General features: G+C 47.4%; 1 protein-coding gene across 2 annotated transcripts; it reads right to left on the bottom strand.

Moving 5' to 3' along the window:
- Positions 1–5,518: 5,518 nt before the first annotated feature.
- Positions 5,519–15,109, bottom strand: KLF10 (Kruppel like factor 10). 2 transcript variants are annotated; one of them, XM_036264409.1, is made up of 4 exons: positions 12,039–12,194; positions 8,613–8,846; positions 7,598–8,513; positions 5,519–7,122 (listed from the first exon to the last, which is right to left on the bottom strand). In XM_036264409.1, exons 1-4 carry the CDS (start codon positions 12,072–12,074, stop codon positions 6,863–6,865), a joined length of 1,446 nt encoding a protein of 481 aa, XP_036120302.1. In that variant the 5' UTR covers positions 12,075–12,194; the 3' UTR covers positions 5,519–6,862. The 2 variants fall into 2 exon arrangements, with proteins under 2 accessions (XP_036120302.1, XP_036120304.1); XM_036264411.1 differs by lacking the exon at positions 12,039–12,194 and adding an exon at positions 15,008–15,109 and having other exon boundaries at positions 5,521–7,122.
- Between the last annotated feature and the right edge of the window lie 383 nt (positions 15,110–15,492).

A 15,492-nucleotide genomic window follows, 5' to 3' on the forward strand; every position in this document is an offset into this window, starting at 1 on the left:
TAGCTACTGTGTGTGTGCGCGCGCGCGCGCATGGATTCTCAGTGGCTCTCTTTCTTTGGAGGACTCTAATACACTAAGTCTCTTAACTTGACAGTGCTCTTTCCCCAACACCTTCTCCAGGGCACAGCTACCTGTGTAGAGAATAGAAGCAGTTCTATCTGGGAACCAACTCTAAATCATTTTTCAAGGGGTCTCAGGCTGGTCAGACAAATACCAGGACTGGGTTAAGGCATCAGAACAAAATCAGTGAGACATCTCCAGAACAAAGTTTCCCTTAAGGCGATCCTTGATGTAATCTCCCCAAGGATTTCTGCTAGCTCCAAGGCTTCACTCACTGCCCAGTGCCCTTGATAACACTCCCCACTTATGTTCCTGCTTCATTCTGAATGTCCTCCACAGAGAAAGGGCGAGGTGAGAGTTGAGGCAACATTTCTCAGCCATGCCAGGCTAAGGAATTAGAATCACATGGAAGGCCTTAGTGAGACCTGTTTATGTCCATCTTGATCAGATTTCTTCTCTGCCCTGTTGAAAATGCAATCAAGCCCTGGCCGGTTTGGCTCAGCTGTTAGAGCATTGGCCTGCGGTCCAGAGAGACCGGGGTTCGGTTCCCACTACGGGCACGTACCTTGGTTGCAGTTTGTCCCTGGCCCTGGTTGGGTCATGCAGGTGGCAACCACTCGATGTGTCCCTTTCATGTCGATGTTTCTCTTTCTTTCTCCCTCCCACTCTATCTGAACAAAATATGGAAAAATGTCCTCGGGTGAGGAAGAAAGAAGGAAGGAAGGAAACAGAAAGGAAGAAAGAAACAGGAGGGAAGAAAGAAACAGGAAGGAAGGAAGGAAGGAAGGAAGGAAGGAAGGAAGGAAGGAAGGAAGGAAGGAAGGAAGGAAGGAAGGAAGGGCGAGCATGCAATCAAGAGAAACTAAATGCTCTTTAAGAATTTGGAAGGTGTACTAAAAGGCCCTGCTAGCACTAGCAGAGAGTTATGGGAATAAGAAAAAGGTAGTCTTGCCCTAGCATGATAGCTCAGTTGGTTAAAATGTTGTCCTAATATGGCAAGGTTGCAGGTTCAATCCCCAGTTAGGGCACATAAAAGAATCAACCTATGGCCCTGGCCAGTTTGGCTCAGGGGTTAGAGCGTCAGCCTGCGGTTCAGAGAGACCCGGGTTTGGTTCCCGCTAAGGGCACGTACCTCGGTTGCAGTTTGTCCCCGGCCCTGGTTGGATTGTGCAGGTGGCAGCCACTCGATGTGTCCCTTACACATCGATGTTTCTCTCTCTCTCTCTCTCTCTCTCTCTCTCTCTCCCTCCCTCCCTCCCACTCTATCTGCACAAAAAAAAAGAAAAATGTTCTCAGGTGAGGATAAAAAAAAAAAAGAATCAACCTATGAATGCATAAATAAGTGAAACAACAATTGATATTTCTCTCTCTCTAAAAATAAAGAAATAAATACTTTTTAAAAAGGTGATGAGCCCTGGCTGGTTTTGCTCAGTGGTTAGAGCGTTGGCCCGCGGACCAATGGGTTTGGTTCCCGCTAAGGGCACGTACCTCTGTTGCAGTTTGTCTCCGGCCCCCGTTGGGGTTGTGTGGGTGGCAACCTGTCAATGTGACTCTCTCACATCGATGTTTCTCTCCCCCCACCCCTTCTTCTGCTCTATCTGAAGATAAATGCAAAAATGTCCTCAGGTGAGGATAAAAAATAAATAAATAAAAAGGTGATAAAAAGCTCAAGACTACCTCAGGTCATGTAACAACTTCCTAATTGTTCTCCCATCCTAAAATTGCATAGGCCTCCTCTTGGTTTATTTTTCTGTTTGACAAAATTTAGGGAGCCCCTGCTGTGTGTCAGGCACTGTGCAAGATGCTGGGGATGTAGCAGCAATGAGCAAGACCCGCAGGGCCCTTGTCCTCATGGAGTTTTACACTCAAGAGGAAAACAACTTTAAGCAATTTTAGTAAATGACAAAGATTATTATGATTAGTGGAAATGTCAAGGTAAAAGAGCAGGGAAATGCTCCCAGCTGAAAACAACACATGTGAAGTCAGAGCTTGGGCACGAGAGAGAGAATAAGGGGGAAAGTGGCGTGGGTGGTGGGTAGGAGCCTAATGGTGCAGGGTCTTCCAGATCTGCTCAGGACACTTCGGCAGCCACTTGCCACGCGTGGCTAGTGAGCCCGTGAATTGTGGTTAGTCCCAATTGAGATGTGCTGTAAGCAGTTAATGCATACTAGATTTCTAAGATTAGTACAAAAATGCAATATATCTCATTAACCATTTTATGTCAATTATATGTTGAAATGATATTATTTTGGATATATTGGGTTAAATAAAATTATTAAAATTAATTTTACTTTTTACTTTTCTGATATAAAATTTTACTAGAAAATTTCAAATTATATATGTGGCTCACATTATATTTCTATTAGCACTGTTCTAAATCATGTTAAGAAATCTAGACTTTATTATCCTGAGAGCACTAAAAGGCTTGAAGTTTTTTAAACAAGGAAGTGACATGGTCTGATTGACATTTTCAAAAGACTGTGGTGAGGAGATTAGGTGGTAGGGTGCTAAGACTAGAGGCAGGGAGACCAGTCAGGACAGGGGCAACTGTTCAAGTGTGAGATGGTAGATTAGACAAGGTGGTAGAAATGTGGGTAGAGGAAACTTTCAAAAAAATCAAATTACTAATACCAATCATAATCCAGTGAGAATAGATTGAATCATATGGAATTCCCATCTTTGTCAATCAAAATGTTGGGATAGCTGCCCTGGCCGGTTTGGCTCAGTGGTTGGAGCATCAGCTCACAGACCAATGAGACCTGGCCAAGGGCACGTACCTCGGTTGAAGTTCATCCTCGGCCCTGGTTGGGGTTGCACGGGAGGCAACCAGTTGATAGGTCTCTCTCGCATTGATATTTCTCTCTCTCCTTCTCTCCCTCCCTCCTATTCTGTCTAAAGATAAGTAGAAAAACATCCTTGGGTGAGGATGAAAAAAAATATTGGGAGAGCTAACAAGGGCCAAAGTTGGAACAATTGTTACAAAATGTAGTACAGTATTGTATTATAACTCAAAGAATGGCATAAATATCCGTATGTCCATGTTGATGTAAATAACTGAAACCATAAAGAAATGGGGGAGGCCCTGGCCGGTTTGGCTCAGCGGTTAGAGCGTTGGCCTGCTGTCCAGAGAGACCCGGGTTCGGTTCCCGCTAAGGGCACGTACCTCGGTTGCAGTTTGTCCCCAGCCCTGGTTGGGTCGTGAGGGTGGCAACCACTCGATGTGTCCCTTTCACATCGATGATTCTCTCTCTCTTTCTTCCTCCCACTCTATCTGAACAAAATATGGAAAAATGTCCTCAGGTGAGGAAAAAAAAAAAGAAATGGGGGAGAAGCAACAAGTCTTTGTTACAGAAGTCCAATTAATAAATAATTTAGGAAATAAGAAATCACCATTAGCATAACACAGTAATAACTGTCTCAGGCAAAATCCACTTAAGGATACTGAGTGAGCAAAAGTTTAAGCAAAAATAGGTATTTGCAGTCTTAAAGTATCTCCCTCCAAATAGTTAATAATTATAAAGAGGAAAATAGTCTGTTTACAGTGGAAAAATTCCAGCAGGTATCACTTAGCCAAGTGATCAAGAGTAACATCACCAGTAGTTGATAGATATCATATATTCCAGAATATGATGCACTGAAGACATTATTACTCTATGGTATCTTCCCATTTGACACATAACCTCAATCTAATCATGAAAAAATATCAGATAAACCTAAATTGAGGGACATTCTATAAAATAATTGACAAGTATTGTTCAAAAGAGACAAGACAGGATCGACCATAGATTGGAGGAAACTGGAGATATGACAACTAAATGCAATTTGAGATAATAAATTGGGTCCTGTAATAGAAAGACATTAGCTGAAAAACTAGCAGAACTCAAGGAAGTCCTACCCTTTACTTAATAAAACTGTACCAAGGTTAATTTCTTAGTTTTGGTAAGTGTTCTATGGCTATGTAAGTTGTTCTAAGGGGAAGGTGTATGAAGGATAAAGGGAACTATTTTTGCAACTTTCTCTAAGTTTAAAATTTTCCAAAAGAATGATCTGTTGAAAGACAGCTGAGCACTGGCTGGTGTGGCTGTTGGTTGTGTGTTATTCTGTGAATGGAAGGGTTGCCAGTTCAATTCCTGGTCAGGGCACACGCCTGGCCAATCTCTATCCCTAGTATGAGCGTGTGTGTGTGTGTGTGTGTGTGTGTGTGTGTGTGGAGAGAGCTGACCTGTTCCTCTCTCAAATCAGTACTTTTTAAAAAAACAAAGACAGCTTAATAGCAGCAATTTCATATAGTCCAACTTAATATATACCAGACAAGAAACAAAACTGAAGTGCTAAAGCTACACTAATACATTATAATAACATGCTACCACTGTACTTGTTTGGGGGCAAGTCTGCATCAAAATCAGAGCCTGCATAAACATTTAACTCAAGCATAATACTCTATTCAAATGATTTGATCTACAAGATTGCTAAGGAAAAGTCTCAGATGCCAACTAGGACCAGGAAGAACACAGCAATGGGTGGCACATTTCCACTAGCCGTGTCATTACAGGGGACTGAGCACTGGGTCACCTACTCTATTCCTACTTCTGAAGACCTGCCATCACAAGGAAATGTAATGGACTTAGGAAGTTCTAGTTTCCCAACACAGAAACTGCAGTATAGCAAGGCCTCTCCCCAGAAGCTGTGTTGCAATTAGGTGCCGTTAAGTTTCCAAGAAAAGCTGCTTGTCCTGCAACTGATGCTGAGTGAGTACATTGCATCTTACCATGGATATTCAACAGTGACCCAGACTCTAGGTCAATGGTGAAGTTGGGCACTGTGGAAGATGTTCTCTCATGACCACAAAGTGATTTCAGATTAAACTGAAAGTCATCTCCAAAATAATACTCAGTACACCAAGTAGCATTTACAGCTCCTAGTTCTTTTTACTGATGTTACACTAGCAAGTGTTCCTCTTCATAAGTGAATTAACTTTTATGCAGCTTAAGTACCAGTATGTTTATTGCATTTAAGATTATCATTTAATGGTCTGAGTTACTCTAACTTCTGGAGGTGAACAATTTACTCTCTATTAAGTCAGGCTTCTTTTCATTTGCCACAGCAGTCTCATTGCTTATAATTATTCACTGTAGTGTTCCCCTAACTTAATGCTACTTAACAAGGTTTTGCCGAGAGCCAGAGCTATATTTCAACCTTAAATAATCAAAATGTACAATGTTTAAAAATTAAAATGTAATAGGGCAGGCTCTTACATGATCTCAATGAACAGATACCTGGCTTCACTTTGTATATCCTCTCTAAATAGTTTCGTATGTTAATGATACACTCCTACAGTTCTAAATTGGAATGAGGCCCTTAGAGAAATTAAGACACTAAGTCCTTTGAGATAGTACCATGAAAGATTAATATCAAGGTTAAAGAATGGTTTTCAAAAATGCAATCAACCAATTATATATACCAAAGAAAATTCTTTATTGTAAACAAGATATAAAGTACAACAAGAGAAATATTGTGCAAACTGTAAATCACAAGGATTTTTTATTAAAAGAAAACTTTCCCAAGGGTCCAAGAGTCCGGATGTCAGAAATCTAGACCCGATATATAAAAAAATGTTAAATGGGTAAATATAGGGACATTTTTCACTATATATTTTAAACAATTTACGTTTGTTTTACCACTGTGTATATCATCCACTACACAACAGACTATAACAGAAATACTGTTAACAAAAGTGAATGCTCTAGTAATTTTTCTACACATCTAGTTCCACATCCCTCGATAAACCTCCTATAAATTAACAGGACAATATTTGTCCATATGTGAATAATGGTCATTAACTTTCTAATTCAATAAAGCACATGTTATATCCTCATAACATAAGAGTTCTTTACTGATGACATACATAAGCCACCTTTTTCAAGGAGTTATCTAAAATTCTTGACATCCCTTTTTTACAATATATATTTTCATCTTTGAATTTTTTTCTAAACAAAGTGCAGTGTATTTTAGTCTCTAGAGAAAACACATTGGTATACAATTTTCAAATCTACACAAGAAACTGCAGGCAAACTAAAGTTCAAAGCATAGTAAAATGCCTTCATATAGTCATTTGTTAAACTTTCAAAATAGAAATGCAAAAAAAAAAAAAAAAAATTGTAGCTACACTTCAAAGGAATTAACTTATTGAGGATTCCAAATCTCTGGGTCCCCTTTAGCAATATACAGCTAATCAATTCCAAATGTCAGCAATAATGTAAAAATACTAGGTCTATTTAGCAACTACATCCACAAAGTTGACTGGAAAGACTAGGAATAGTAAACAAGATAAATCTAGGAAAAGATGACAATATTTGTAATAACAAGAATTGATTTTGTATTTCCATCTCTGTACCGTAATATTGCTTTCCAGTCTCCACACTCTTGAAACCAGTGCTTTTGAAGAATCACATTGAAAAGTTGGTCTCAAGTAAAAACGGCAAAATTAAAGTAACAAATTGTGCACACAAATCCAAAATCTGTGCTGCCTGTGCTGACCTCATCTGAAACCTTCAAAAAATATTTAAAGGAATAAAAGCGTTCTCATCTCTTATGTGATAAGAAACGAATCCTGCCTCTCTGTGACGTGCCTGTGACCACAGCACTTGTCATCTAACCCAGGCTGGGCTTTCTCCCCAAGCTGTGAGACTTCTGCTTTCAGCACGCACTGGAGGGCCACAGACTTGCAGTGGAAGCCTTCTTATATTACCACTGGCTCCCAACTGTGACCAAAGTTAGTTCTGATTCTTCACCTTCTGAGCTGTCACTGTGTGGGAGCAGCGGTTGGAGGTAGGGCAATGTCGTTCAACTTGCTCACTTCCATCTGCCAGTTTGGTAGCTTCTTGGCTGACAGATGACGCCGGGCATGCTTGGTCAAATGGTCACTCCTCATGAACCGCCGGTCACACATGGGACAGGCGAATTTCTTCTCACCTGTGTGGGTTCGTCGGTGTCTGGACAGTTCATCAGAACGGGCAAACCTCCTTTCACAACCTTTCCAGCTACAGCTAAAAGGCTTTTCTCCTGAAACAAAAAATTCAGATTATCGTTACTATGCATTTACTAAGTCATTGTAAATTACATATTTCATTGTATCTAGATACACATTTTAAAACTAAAATCTATTAAATTATTAAACTGTCAAGTAAGTACCATACATATATCCTCTATTTTCAACTTTCACTGTCACGTTTCCAAGTTTTCCCTTTATAAAAGAAGCCCAAAACAAAAAGGTTTCTGGACTTCATGTACAGCACAAAGGCTTTAATTAAAAATAATGTATAAAGTAGCTACTCAAGACATTTAAAGAATCATCATTTGAGAAAATTAAAACAAAACACCTTAATGAAATCTTTTAGAGGAGCTTGCACAGGTAAATATCATACACTGAATTGGTAATGTGGCAAATTCTTCCTTAACATGCCTGATTTATATCTGTGATCACTGCCCAAAAAACTTCATCTACATTTCTATGATATAAGTAAGAAATGGTTGGTACCTGTGTGTGTTCTCATGTGGGCCTTCAGATGAGAACTCTTAAAGTATGTCTTGCCACATCCTGGATGGCTACAGATGTGACTTCTTATCCTCGATGAGTCCGTCAGAGGAGTGACTTTTGCAGCGGAAGGGGAAAACCCTGGCGCAGGGGCAATGGGGGAGAGTCTGGTGCCATTTGGGCTCACTACTGGAGGTTTTGGGTTCTGGACAACAGGCTGGGGTACAACAAACATGACAGCGCCTTTGGGCACCTGAGGGCCCATGAACACAAGGGGCGGGCAGACAGCTGGTGGCTGACTGGGTGGAGTGCTGGGAACAACTGTTGTCATAACAGGGTTGTTTGCAGGGAGGGGAACCATCTGACAGATGACCGGCATAGGTGGCACTGCCCCTGCTGATACTGCTGCAGGTGGAGAAACCAACACTGACTTTTGTTGGGGGGACACAGAGGCTGGCTGAGATCTACAGATGACTGTCTCTGAGGAAGGCACAGAAAAGTCAAAAACTACAGCACTTGCTTTCTCATCAACATCTGCTACTGTGCTTCTCTCACATTTGGATCTGTTTGGTGACACAGCTGCACAAGGTATGTTTTTTCTTGCTGCCTCAGCACTTAGGTGGGTTCTTCTTCTAAAAGAATTGTCCTGACAGTTGAAGGTGCTGGCTGCTTTCACTGGGCAGGATTGGTGGTTACACAGTTGGGCATCAGCTGTATGACGAATCACACTTGTTGCCTGAGCCTTGGGGAGTTTGGGGACAGGTACTGGGCTTTTCTCTTCCTCTTTGCAAGGTGCAGAAATGTGAGGCTTGGAAGTATCTGAGAATGATTTGAAGTGTCCAGTAGATGGCGCTGGTGCCATCAGATTTGACACTTGAGAGGCTTCAAAGTCTGAAGGACTGTAAGGTGGAGTCAAGCACTACAAAGAGAAATACACAGCGTGAGAAATTTAGAGTTCATTATGTAAATTATGAAAAATTATATCATTTATATTCATCTTAAAAACAGCAATACTTACAAATGCTGGGATCGTATGAAAATCGGGTGTACCAGGAAGCAGATTCTCTTCCTCTGATATATCAGATACAGGAGTAACAGGTCTGTTTTCAATATATTTCTTGAAATCAGACTTCCAACTGCAGCTCATTGACATAAGAGCTTCTACAGCTTCAAAATCACTTTTCTCTGCAGTTTTGTTCCAGAAATACATACTCTCTTTTGATCTTTCAGAAATCATTTCCATTCTTTCCTCCTATAGAAAAAGATTAAGTGCTTATAAGCATATTTTTGTCATCCAAATAAGACCAGAACACTATACAATTATTTTTTCTTTTTTTACTATTTTTGCACGACTTTCCAAATTAAATACTAAATAATTTTTCTCTCACCCCTCCTGATAGTAATGGTAATAAAATCTTCCTCATTCTTCCTCTCACATTTAGGCTTAAACACTGATATACTTGCCAGGTAGAGAGGAATATGTGATTATCATTAAGGGGACCAAGGCCAAATGCATCAAAGCACTTGTGATCCATAAAAGAGAAGCACTTAGCTTCGAAAAAGAAAAAAAGTTATATATTCTTTCCAGAGTAACCACTCGCAACTGGGGTCAGACAAAATAACTAAGGGAAGGCTCTGCAAAAGTTATCTTCTTTCAAGACTCCCTTAAAAACGCAGTGCAGTAGCCATGGCCAGTTTTGCTCAATGGTTAGAGCGTCGGCCTGCAGTCCAGAGAGACCAGGGTTCGGTTCCCACTAAGGGCACGTATCTCGGTTGCAGTTTGTCTCCAGCCCTGGTTGGGTCATGCGGGTGGCAGCCACTCGATGTGTCCCTTTCACGTCGATGTTTCTCTCTCTCTCTCTTCCAATCTCTCCCTCCTACTCTATCTGAACAAAAATGAAAAAATGTCCTCAAGTGAGGATTAAAAAAAAAAAAAGCAGTGCGGTAGACAGAGCTCTGGCCTGTTCATGTGGACCTTTGAAAAGTCACTTTGCACTTTGGGATAAAATCAAGAGGATAAGTAATCTTCACCATTTCTTTCAAATTATTACTAGGTTATTTGAAATCTAAAGGTTTTTGATAACTTAGTTATCTGTGGTAGAGAAAGTGAAATACGAGGGAAAATCCCAAAATTTTAAGTTTCAACTTCATGTTTTTGCTCCCTTTAACATTTAACACAATGGTTTGCTATTCAAAACTATAGCCAAATAATGCATTAATACTAAAAAATGGATAATCAGAAATTTTTCTACTTGGAATCTGCCAAAACCCTGGCTGCAATGAGTTTGCAACAGTCAAAACAGAATATTTTAATTTTTTAAAGAACTGCTTGATGACAAGAGTAACAAGCACATGCTTTGTATTTGTATGCACAGCTCCTATCAAATGTTTAATGCTTCATATTAAAGTTCCATATAAATACCAAAAAACATTCTTCATGTTGCAAGGCATTTATTCTCAACGCTCGTTTGTAAAAATGAGTAAACCTTTTATGTCGAAATGCTTAGAAAACGAGCTACTGCTCTTAAAATGTCGCTAACAATGCAATTGCATAACCGAGCGCGCCTTTCTGTGAGCTGCAATGTACAGCGCATGTACGTGTAAAAGCCTCAAGACGCCAATGCAAAGAAAGGAAAAAGAAAAAAGGCAGGCAGCAGGGAACAGGAGAGTGAGCTGCGAAGAGAAGCGGGGAGGGCAGGAAAGGGAGTGGGGCGGGAGGAAAGGGAAGCGAGGGCGGAGGTGCGGGCGGGGGAGGCAGACGAGGGGCGGAGGCGGGCGGCGGGGGAGATCCTCGCTGGCGGGGACAGACGGATGGGGCCGCCCTAACCTCAATGAGGCTCATGGGTGAGTCACTGGGAACATTCCTCGCGGCTCGCACGTCCCTACATCCCTGCCCCCGCCATAGGCCTGTCGGCCGGCGGCCCTGGCCCGGATTGGCTGGGCCGCCAGGGCGGGGGCGGATGGGAGGAGGGGGCGAGGCATGTGAACAAAGCGTGATCAGCGGCTGCTCCCGGCCGCGCAGGAAACGTGAACTGGGAATTGCCGCGCCGTCACCTTTCACCTACTTCCTGAGCTCTCGGGCCCCCGCCCTCGCGTCGGCCTGGGGGAGGGGCCGTGGGCACCGCCGCCAACCGCCCGGCAGTGCGCGCCCGAGCCCGCAGGGAGGGGCGGGGCCCCAGGCGCCCGACCCCGGGAGCGCCCGCCCCTCCCAGCTCCCCACGGTTCCCTTAGGAACCGACAGCGGGGCCGGGCCTCACTCCCGCCCCTGGCGGAGGCCGGGGCTGGGTCACTCGGGGACGAAAAGCTCCCCGGGCGCACCCGCTCCCAGCCCACCCCCGACCTCCGCCTCAGCTGCCGGAGGAGGAGTCGGGTACCCGCGGAAACTCGCCTCCGCCCCCTCCCGGCCGAAGCCCCCGAGGATCCGGCCGAGCCCTCTGCGCTTCCTCCCACGCCGCCCGGGGCATCTCAGACCACACGGTCTCTCCCCGCAGACGCGGCGCACCCTCCCCGGAATCCGGCAGCTCCGGCCTCCGCCCCCAGCGCGTCTCCACGAGATCCCAGACGTGCAGCCCCCACAGGCCCAAGCTCCAGACGCGCGGCCCCACGGCCTGCGGCTCCCGCCTAGACACACGGCCCCCGCGTCTCGCGGCCCCAGCTCCCCCGCCCACCCTCCCCGCTCCGCGGCTGGGTCCCGCTTTCCACTCTCTCATCCCCGAGGTGGCTCCCCACCCCCTCCAAAGGGTTCGCAGAAGACGGCCACCTGCCCCCGCCAAGGATGGGGAGTCCCCTGCAGACGTCCGGGGGTCAACTTCTCGTCCCCCTCCTCGGCGGTCTGCGGCCCGCGTGCTACTCCCCCGCATCCTCGCTGGGTGCCCCCTCTCCCCGCCCCCGGATGTCTGCTGAGCAGTTCCCATCCTGCAAGACTCCGTTCAGACCCCCGAGAGAGGATCCCCTCTCCTGTGGAGACCCCGCCCCTCAAATGCTCGGGAGCAGCCCCCTCCCGCTCTGGATCGCAGTCCCGATCCAGGAGGAGGCATCGCTCCCTGGCGCCAGGTGCAGGGTGGTGCCCTGGTCTCCCCCTCCACACATTCCCCTACCCCCTCTGCCAGGGCAGCAGCCCCCTCCTCACTGCTCCCGCCCCTCCAGTCATCCTCTCCCTTACTCGCTTCAAGTCTCTGTGGAGCTGCCCCTTCCCCTGATCACACCTTGAGCAAGACCCGTCTCTCCCTTGGCTCCACATCCCAGGCCACCTCTCCTGACCCCTCGCGGCACACGCGCCCTCACCAAAGCCTGGTCTGCAGACAGGAAGCCCCTCGCCTCCCCCCAGACTCCGCTGCAGCCTGGGTCCTCAGGCACTGCTGAAGCTAGGAGCTCGGGGTTCGCGCCCCCGCTGGCCCCTCAGACGTGGCGAGGCAGGGAAACAGGGCATTCCCAGGTGACTTACCGCAGCCTGCTGGAGAGAAGCGCCGAAGTTGAGCATGGTTGGCTGCCTGGCCGCGGGCGACAAGCTGACTGGCTGCTAGTCTGGTTGGCCACAGACAAGCGCGCGGAGAGACTCGACGCCGCTCCCGCCGCCGCCACTGCGCTCCGCGCCGTCTGCCCCCTCCCCATTCAGGTAGCCGCTCCGCCTGCCGCGCGCCGCGGGCGGGAGAGGGGCGGAGCCGGGGCGGAGCCTGAGGCCGGCCAATCAGCGACAAAGGTGTGTGAGGTGCCGGCCAATAGGCTCGCAGGGCCACGCGTGATCAGCGGCTGCCCGGCAGCGTGAAGCTTGTGTCAGTGGAGCGTGTACACAATCCCCGGCAGCGTGTTCTTTCGGCCCGAGGGACTCCCACTGCCACATAACTCAGTGACCCCCTTCTCCATCCCTAGCCCACCCCCATCAGTCGTCTCCAACCCTCCCCCCCAGACCTAGGGGGCGGTGCCACGGGCGGGGACCTAGCGGGGAGGCGCGGCTGCGGCGCGCCCAGGCACTGCGGAGGGCTGGTCCCACGTGGGTGGTGGGGAGGGATGCCCACTTTGCCGCGTCCACTTGGCGCGGGGCCCCAAGTCAGCCCGCGGCGGGGTGGGCGGGACGCCAGGCTGCCGAGCTGGGGAGGCGGTGGCTGCTAGCTAAGGGGTCCGAGCCAAGAGATTTGCACTTGGAAACGCCAAACCTTTTCACGTCTTGCGAGAAAGCAGAGCACGCTGACCGATGGCGCTGCATTTTGGGAGCATTTGCTGGGTTTTGCCTCACTGAGCCGCCAGGATCACGGGGGCGGGGAGGGGAGAGAACGGAGCCCAATCGCAGAGCCGACACCTGTTACTGCGCCCCCCGCCCACGCCCGGGCCTCAGGAGCGGGTTCGCCTTCCCCATCCGCGTGGTTGAGAGCAATGCCCGCCCCTGCCTGCCCCGCCCATCCTTCCTCCTGGACTGCCAAGAGAACGGCGTGGGGACTGCAGGAAGCCCGAGAACTGGACTAATGGGGTGATGGGGAGCCGTAGAGCCGATTTTTAGCCTTTCTGGTGTCGACGCTCAGTTGCGGAATCGAGTTTTGAGCTCGATGTCGTTAAAGTTTAAATTGCAGTTTACAAGCTGTTTAAAAAATAAACTCCACCCCCACCCCAGGCCAAGGCCTCCGGAAGTGCCCTGCCTGGAAACGGGATTAGGTAGGGAGGGATCTCCCAGGGTCGCCAGGGGCCCGCCCCAGCAAGCCTGGGGCCCTCGGCGCCACGCCTGGGGGTGCGGTTGCTGCAGGGATATCCGCTAGGTCAATCAATTGCCCCTCTTAAGCACCACTCGACCCCCACCCCGGCTGGGCCGAGGCGGGCGGGGCCTCCTGATTGGGAGCCCGTGGCTCTGCGTTGACTCCCTATTTGCCCCTTTTTAGCCGTTTGGTGCCCGCTCACAGCAGCAGTTGGAGAGTTGGGTAGTGATAACGGGGCTTAAAGCACACTGAATATTTTATCTCCTTTGGACAGGCTGAACGCGCGGCACAGATCATTGCCTCTCCCGCGAGCCACCTCACAGAATGAGCATAGAAAGGGAACTAATTATTTTAGAAACTGCCAAATCTATGAACATTTTCCTGTAGTTTCCTCTGGTATATCTAAGGCCCAGGCTAGCTAACAGTAGTAATAATACGATTAACAGGGCCAGAAACGCCCACAGTGGGAAGGAAGAGAACTTAAGGGCCTCCTGTCACTGCCCCTCCTGAATCTGCTGGAGGGGCGCCAGCTCAGCAGCCCAGGAAGCTTTTCCTGTCTCCCCTCCGCCCTAGTCCGCCCCCTCCCCCCTCTGTCTGCAGGGCGTCCTTCCCCGCAGGCTTCCTTCCGCCTGGGCTGTCCCATCCTGTTGATCTGAGCCTGAGGGGCTGCAGCAGCTGGCCCTGGGCACCTGCTGCAGCAGAGGAAGCTCCCGTCTGTGCCCAGCCGGCAGGCCAGCTTTCCTTCCTGTCAGGGAGCCGTCCCCCACGGTTGGCCACAGCCAGCCCGCCAGGTCGGAACCCCCTACCTTCCTCAGGAATGTGGGGCGGCTGGCATGGTGTCCCAGCATGCTGAGAAGCAGGGGGCATTCATGGTTTGTAGGAGTGATTCAAAACCGGAAAGAAAAGAGAAAAGGGGTAGGAGGAACAGTGTGGTGGTGGCACAATTCCTAGAGATTCAGAGAAAGATGTTCTCTGGCCACCTCAGACTCAACATAATCAAAATTAAAATCATTGTTTCTGCTCCTTCCTATATGTATTCATTGTTTCCCATGCCAGCCTTCAATTTTTCCCTCAAAGCCCTGGATCCAGGTGGTCTCCAAGTCCGAACAGTTTTGCTTCAAAAATGTCTCTTTCCTCCCTTTGCACTTCTATCCCTCAAATGTTGCTCTAGGTCGGTCTGTCATCAACTTCCCCTTGGTTTAAACAAACTGTAATCTCCCAATCCAACCTCCACCCCCACCCCAACTGATTTCCAGTGCCCAAACTTTCCACACAGATGAGTGGCTTTTTGAAACTCATAATCCAATCATGGCACTCCCTACTTAAAAATGATCCTTTGCTCCTGTTGCTAAGAGATAAAAGACCATTTCATTCAGAGCTATACAGTGTGCCCCCAACCACTCTCTCCACCCTCCCAGTCTCTTCTCCCACTCAGACATATCCCTGCCCACAGCCATAACAAATGACTTGGTGTTCCTCAAACATGGTACTTTCATGTTCCTAAGCCACATCCTTATTCAGTAAACACTGTGTTGTTCATTTACCCACTGCATTCAACAAATATTTGTTGAGCACCTACTATGTGTTCCAGTCACTGGGCACTGGGACAATAGCAATGAACAAGACAGACCAGGTCCCCGTTCTTAAAAAGCTTGGATAGGAAGGCAAAGACATGTAGACAAGATACACATATTCTCACACATCCACTTATGAAGGTAAGTAAACTAACCTGTTACTCATAGAGTTGCAGTAGGGTGATATGGCTGTAGGTGGCTGGTCTGATTTGGGAGAGAAGAGAAGCTTGCTTTGAGAAGGAGACTTTTAAGATGAAAATATAATGAGAGGATAGGTAGATCCTGGAGAGTGCATCTCAGTAGAGGAAACAGCTATGGTGGGGTCCTATAACAGGAAGGAGCTTGCCCCACGTGATTAGTGTGGCCTGAGGTGCAGAGGTGCTGGGGGAAGGGGGAGGGGACAGAGTTGGAAAAGTGAGGCAGGAGGAACCAGAGAACTGATGAATTTATAGGCCACCACATTAATTGAGACTGTCTTTAAAATGCAACAGGAGGCCATAGTGTCTGGGAAGAAATGCACATTTTTATCCTATAAAAGCTCCTTTACCACCTTGTTGAAGCCTTTCTTGATGACTCCAAGATGAATTCATTGTTCTCCTCTGCTTTCATAGCAGTTTCTCCACACCTCCATGATAAGAGC

This window comes from Molossus molossus, unplaced genomic scaffold, assembly GCF_014108415.1.
Source record: "Molossus molossus isolate mMolMol1 unplaced genomic scaffold, mMolMol1.p scaffold_m16_p_16, whole genome shotgun sequence".
NCBI classification, from domain to species: domain Eukaryota; kingdom Metazoa; phylum Chordata; class Mammalia; order Chiroptera; family Molossidae; genus Molossus; species Molossus molossus.

Excerpts from the sequence above, each read along its gene's own strand:
- KLF10 (XM_036264409.1), bottom strand. The coding sequence starts at position 12,074 with ATGCTCAACTTCGGCGCTTCTCTCCAGCAGGCTGCG. Across the intron at positions 8,847-12,038 it reads CTTCTCTCCAGCAGGCTGCG|GAGGAAAGAATGGAAATGAT; the intron begins GTAAGTCACCTG and ends CTTTTTCTATAG. Across the intron at positions 8,514-8,612 it reads TTCATACGATCCCAGCATTT|TGCTTGACTCCACCTTACAG; the intron begins GTAAGTATTGCT and ends TTCTCTTTGTAG.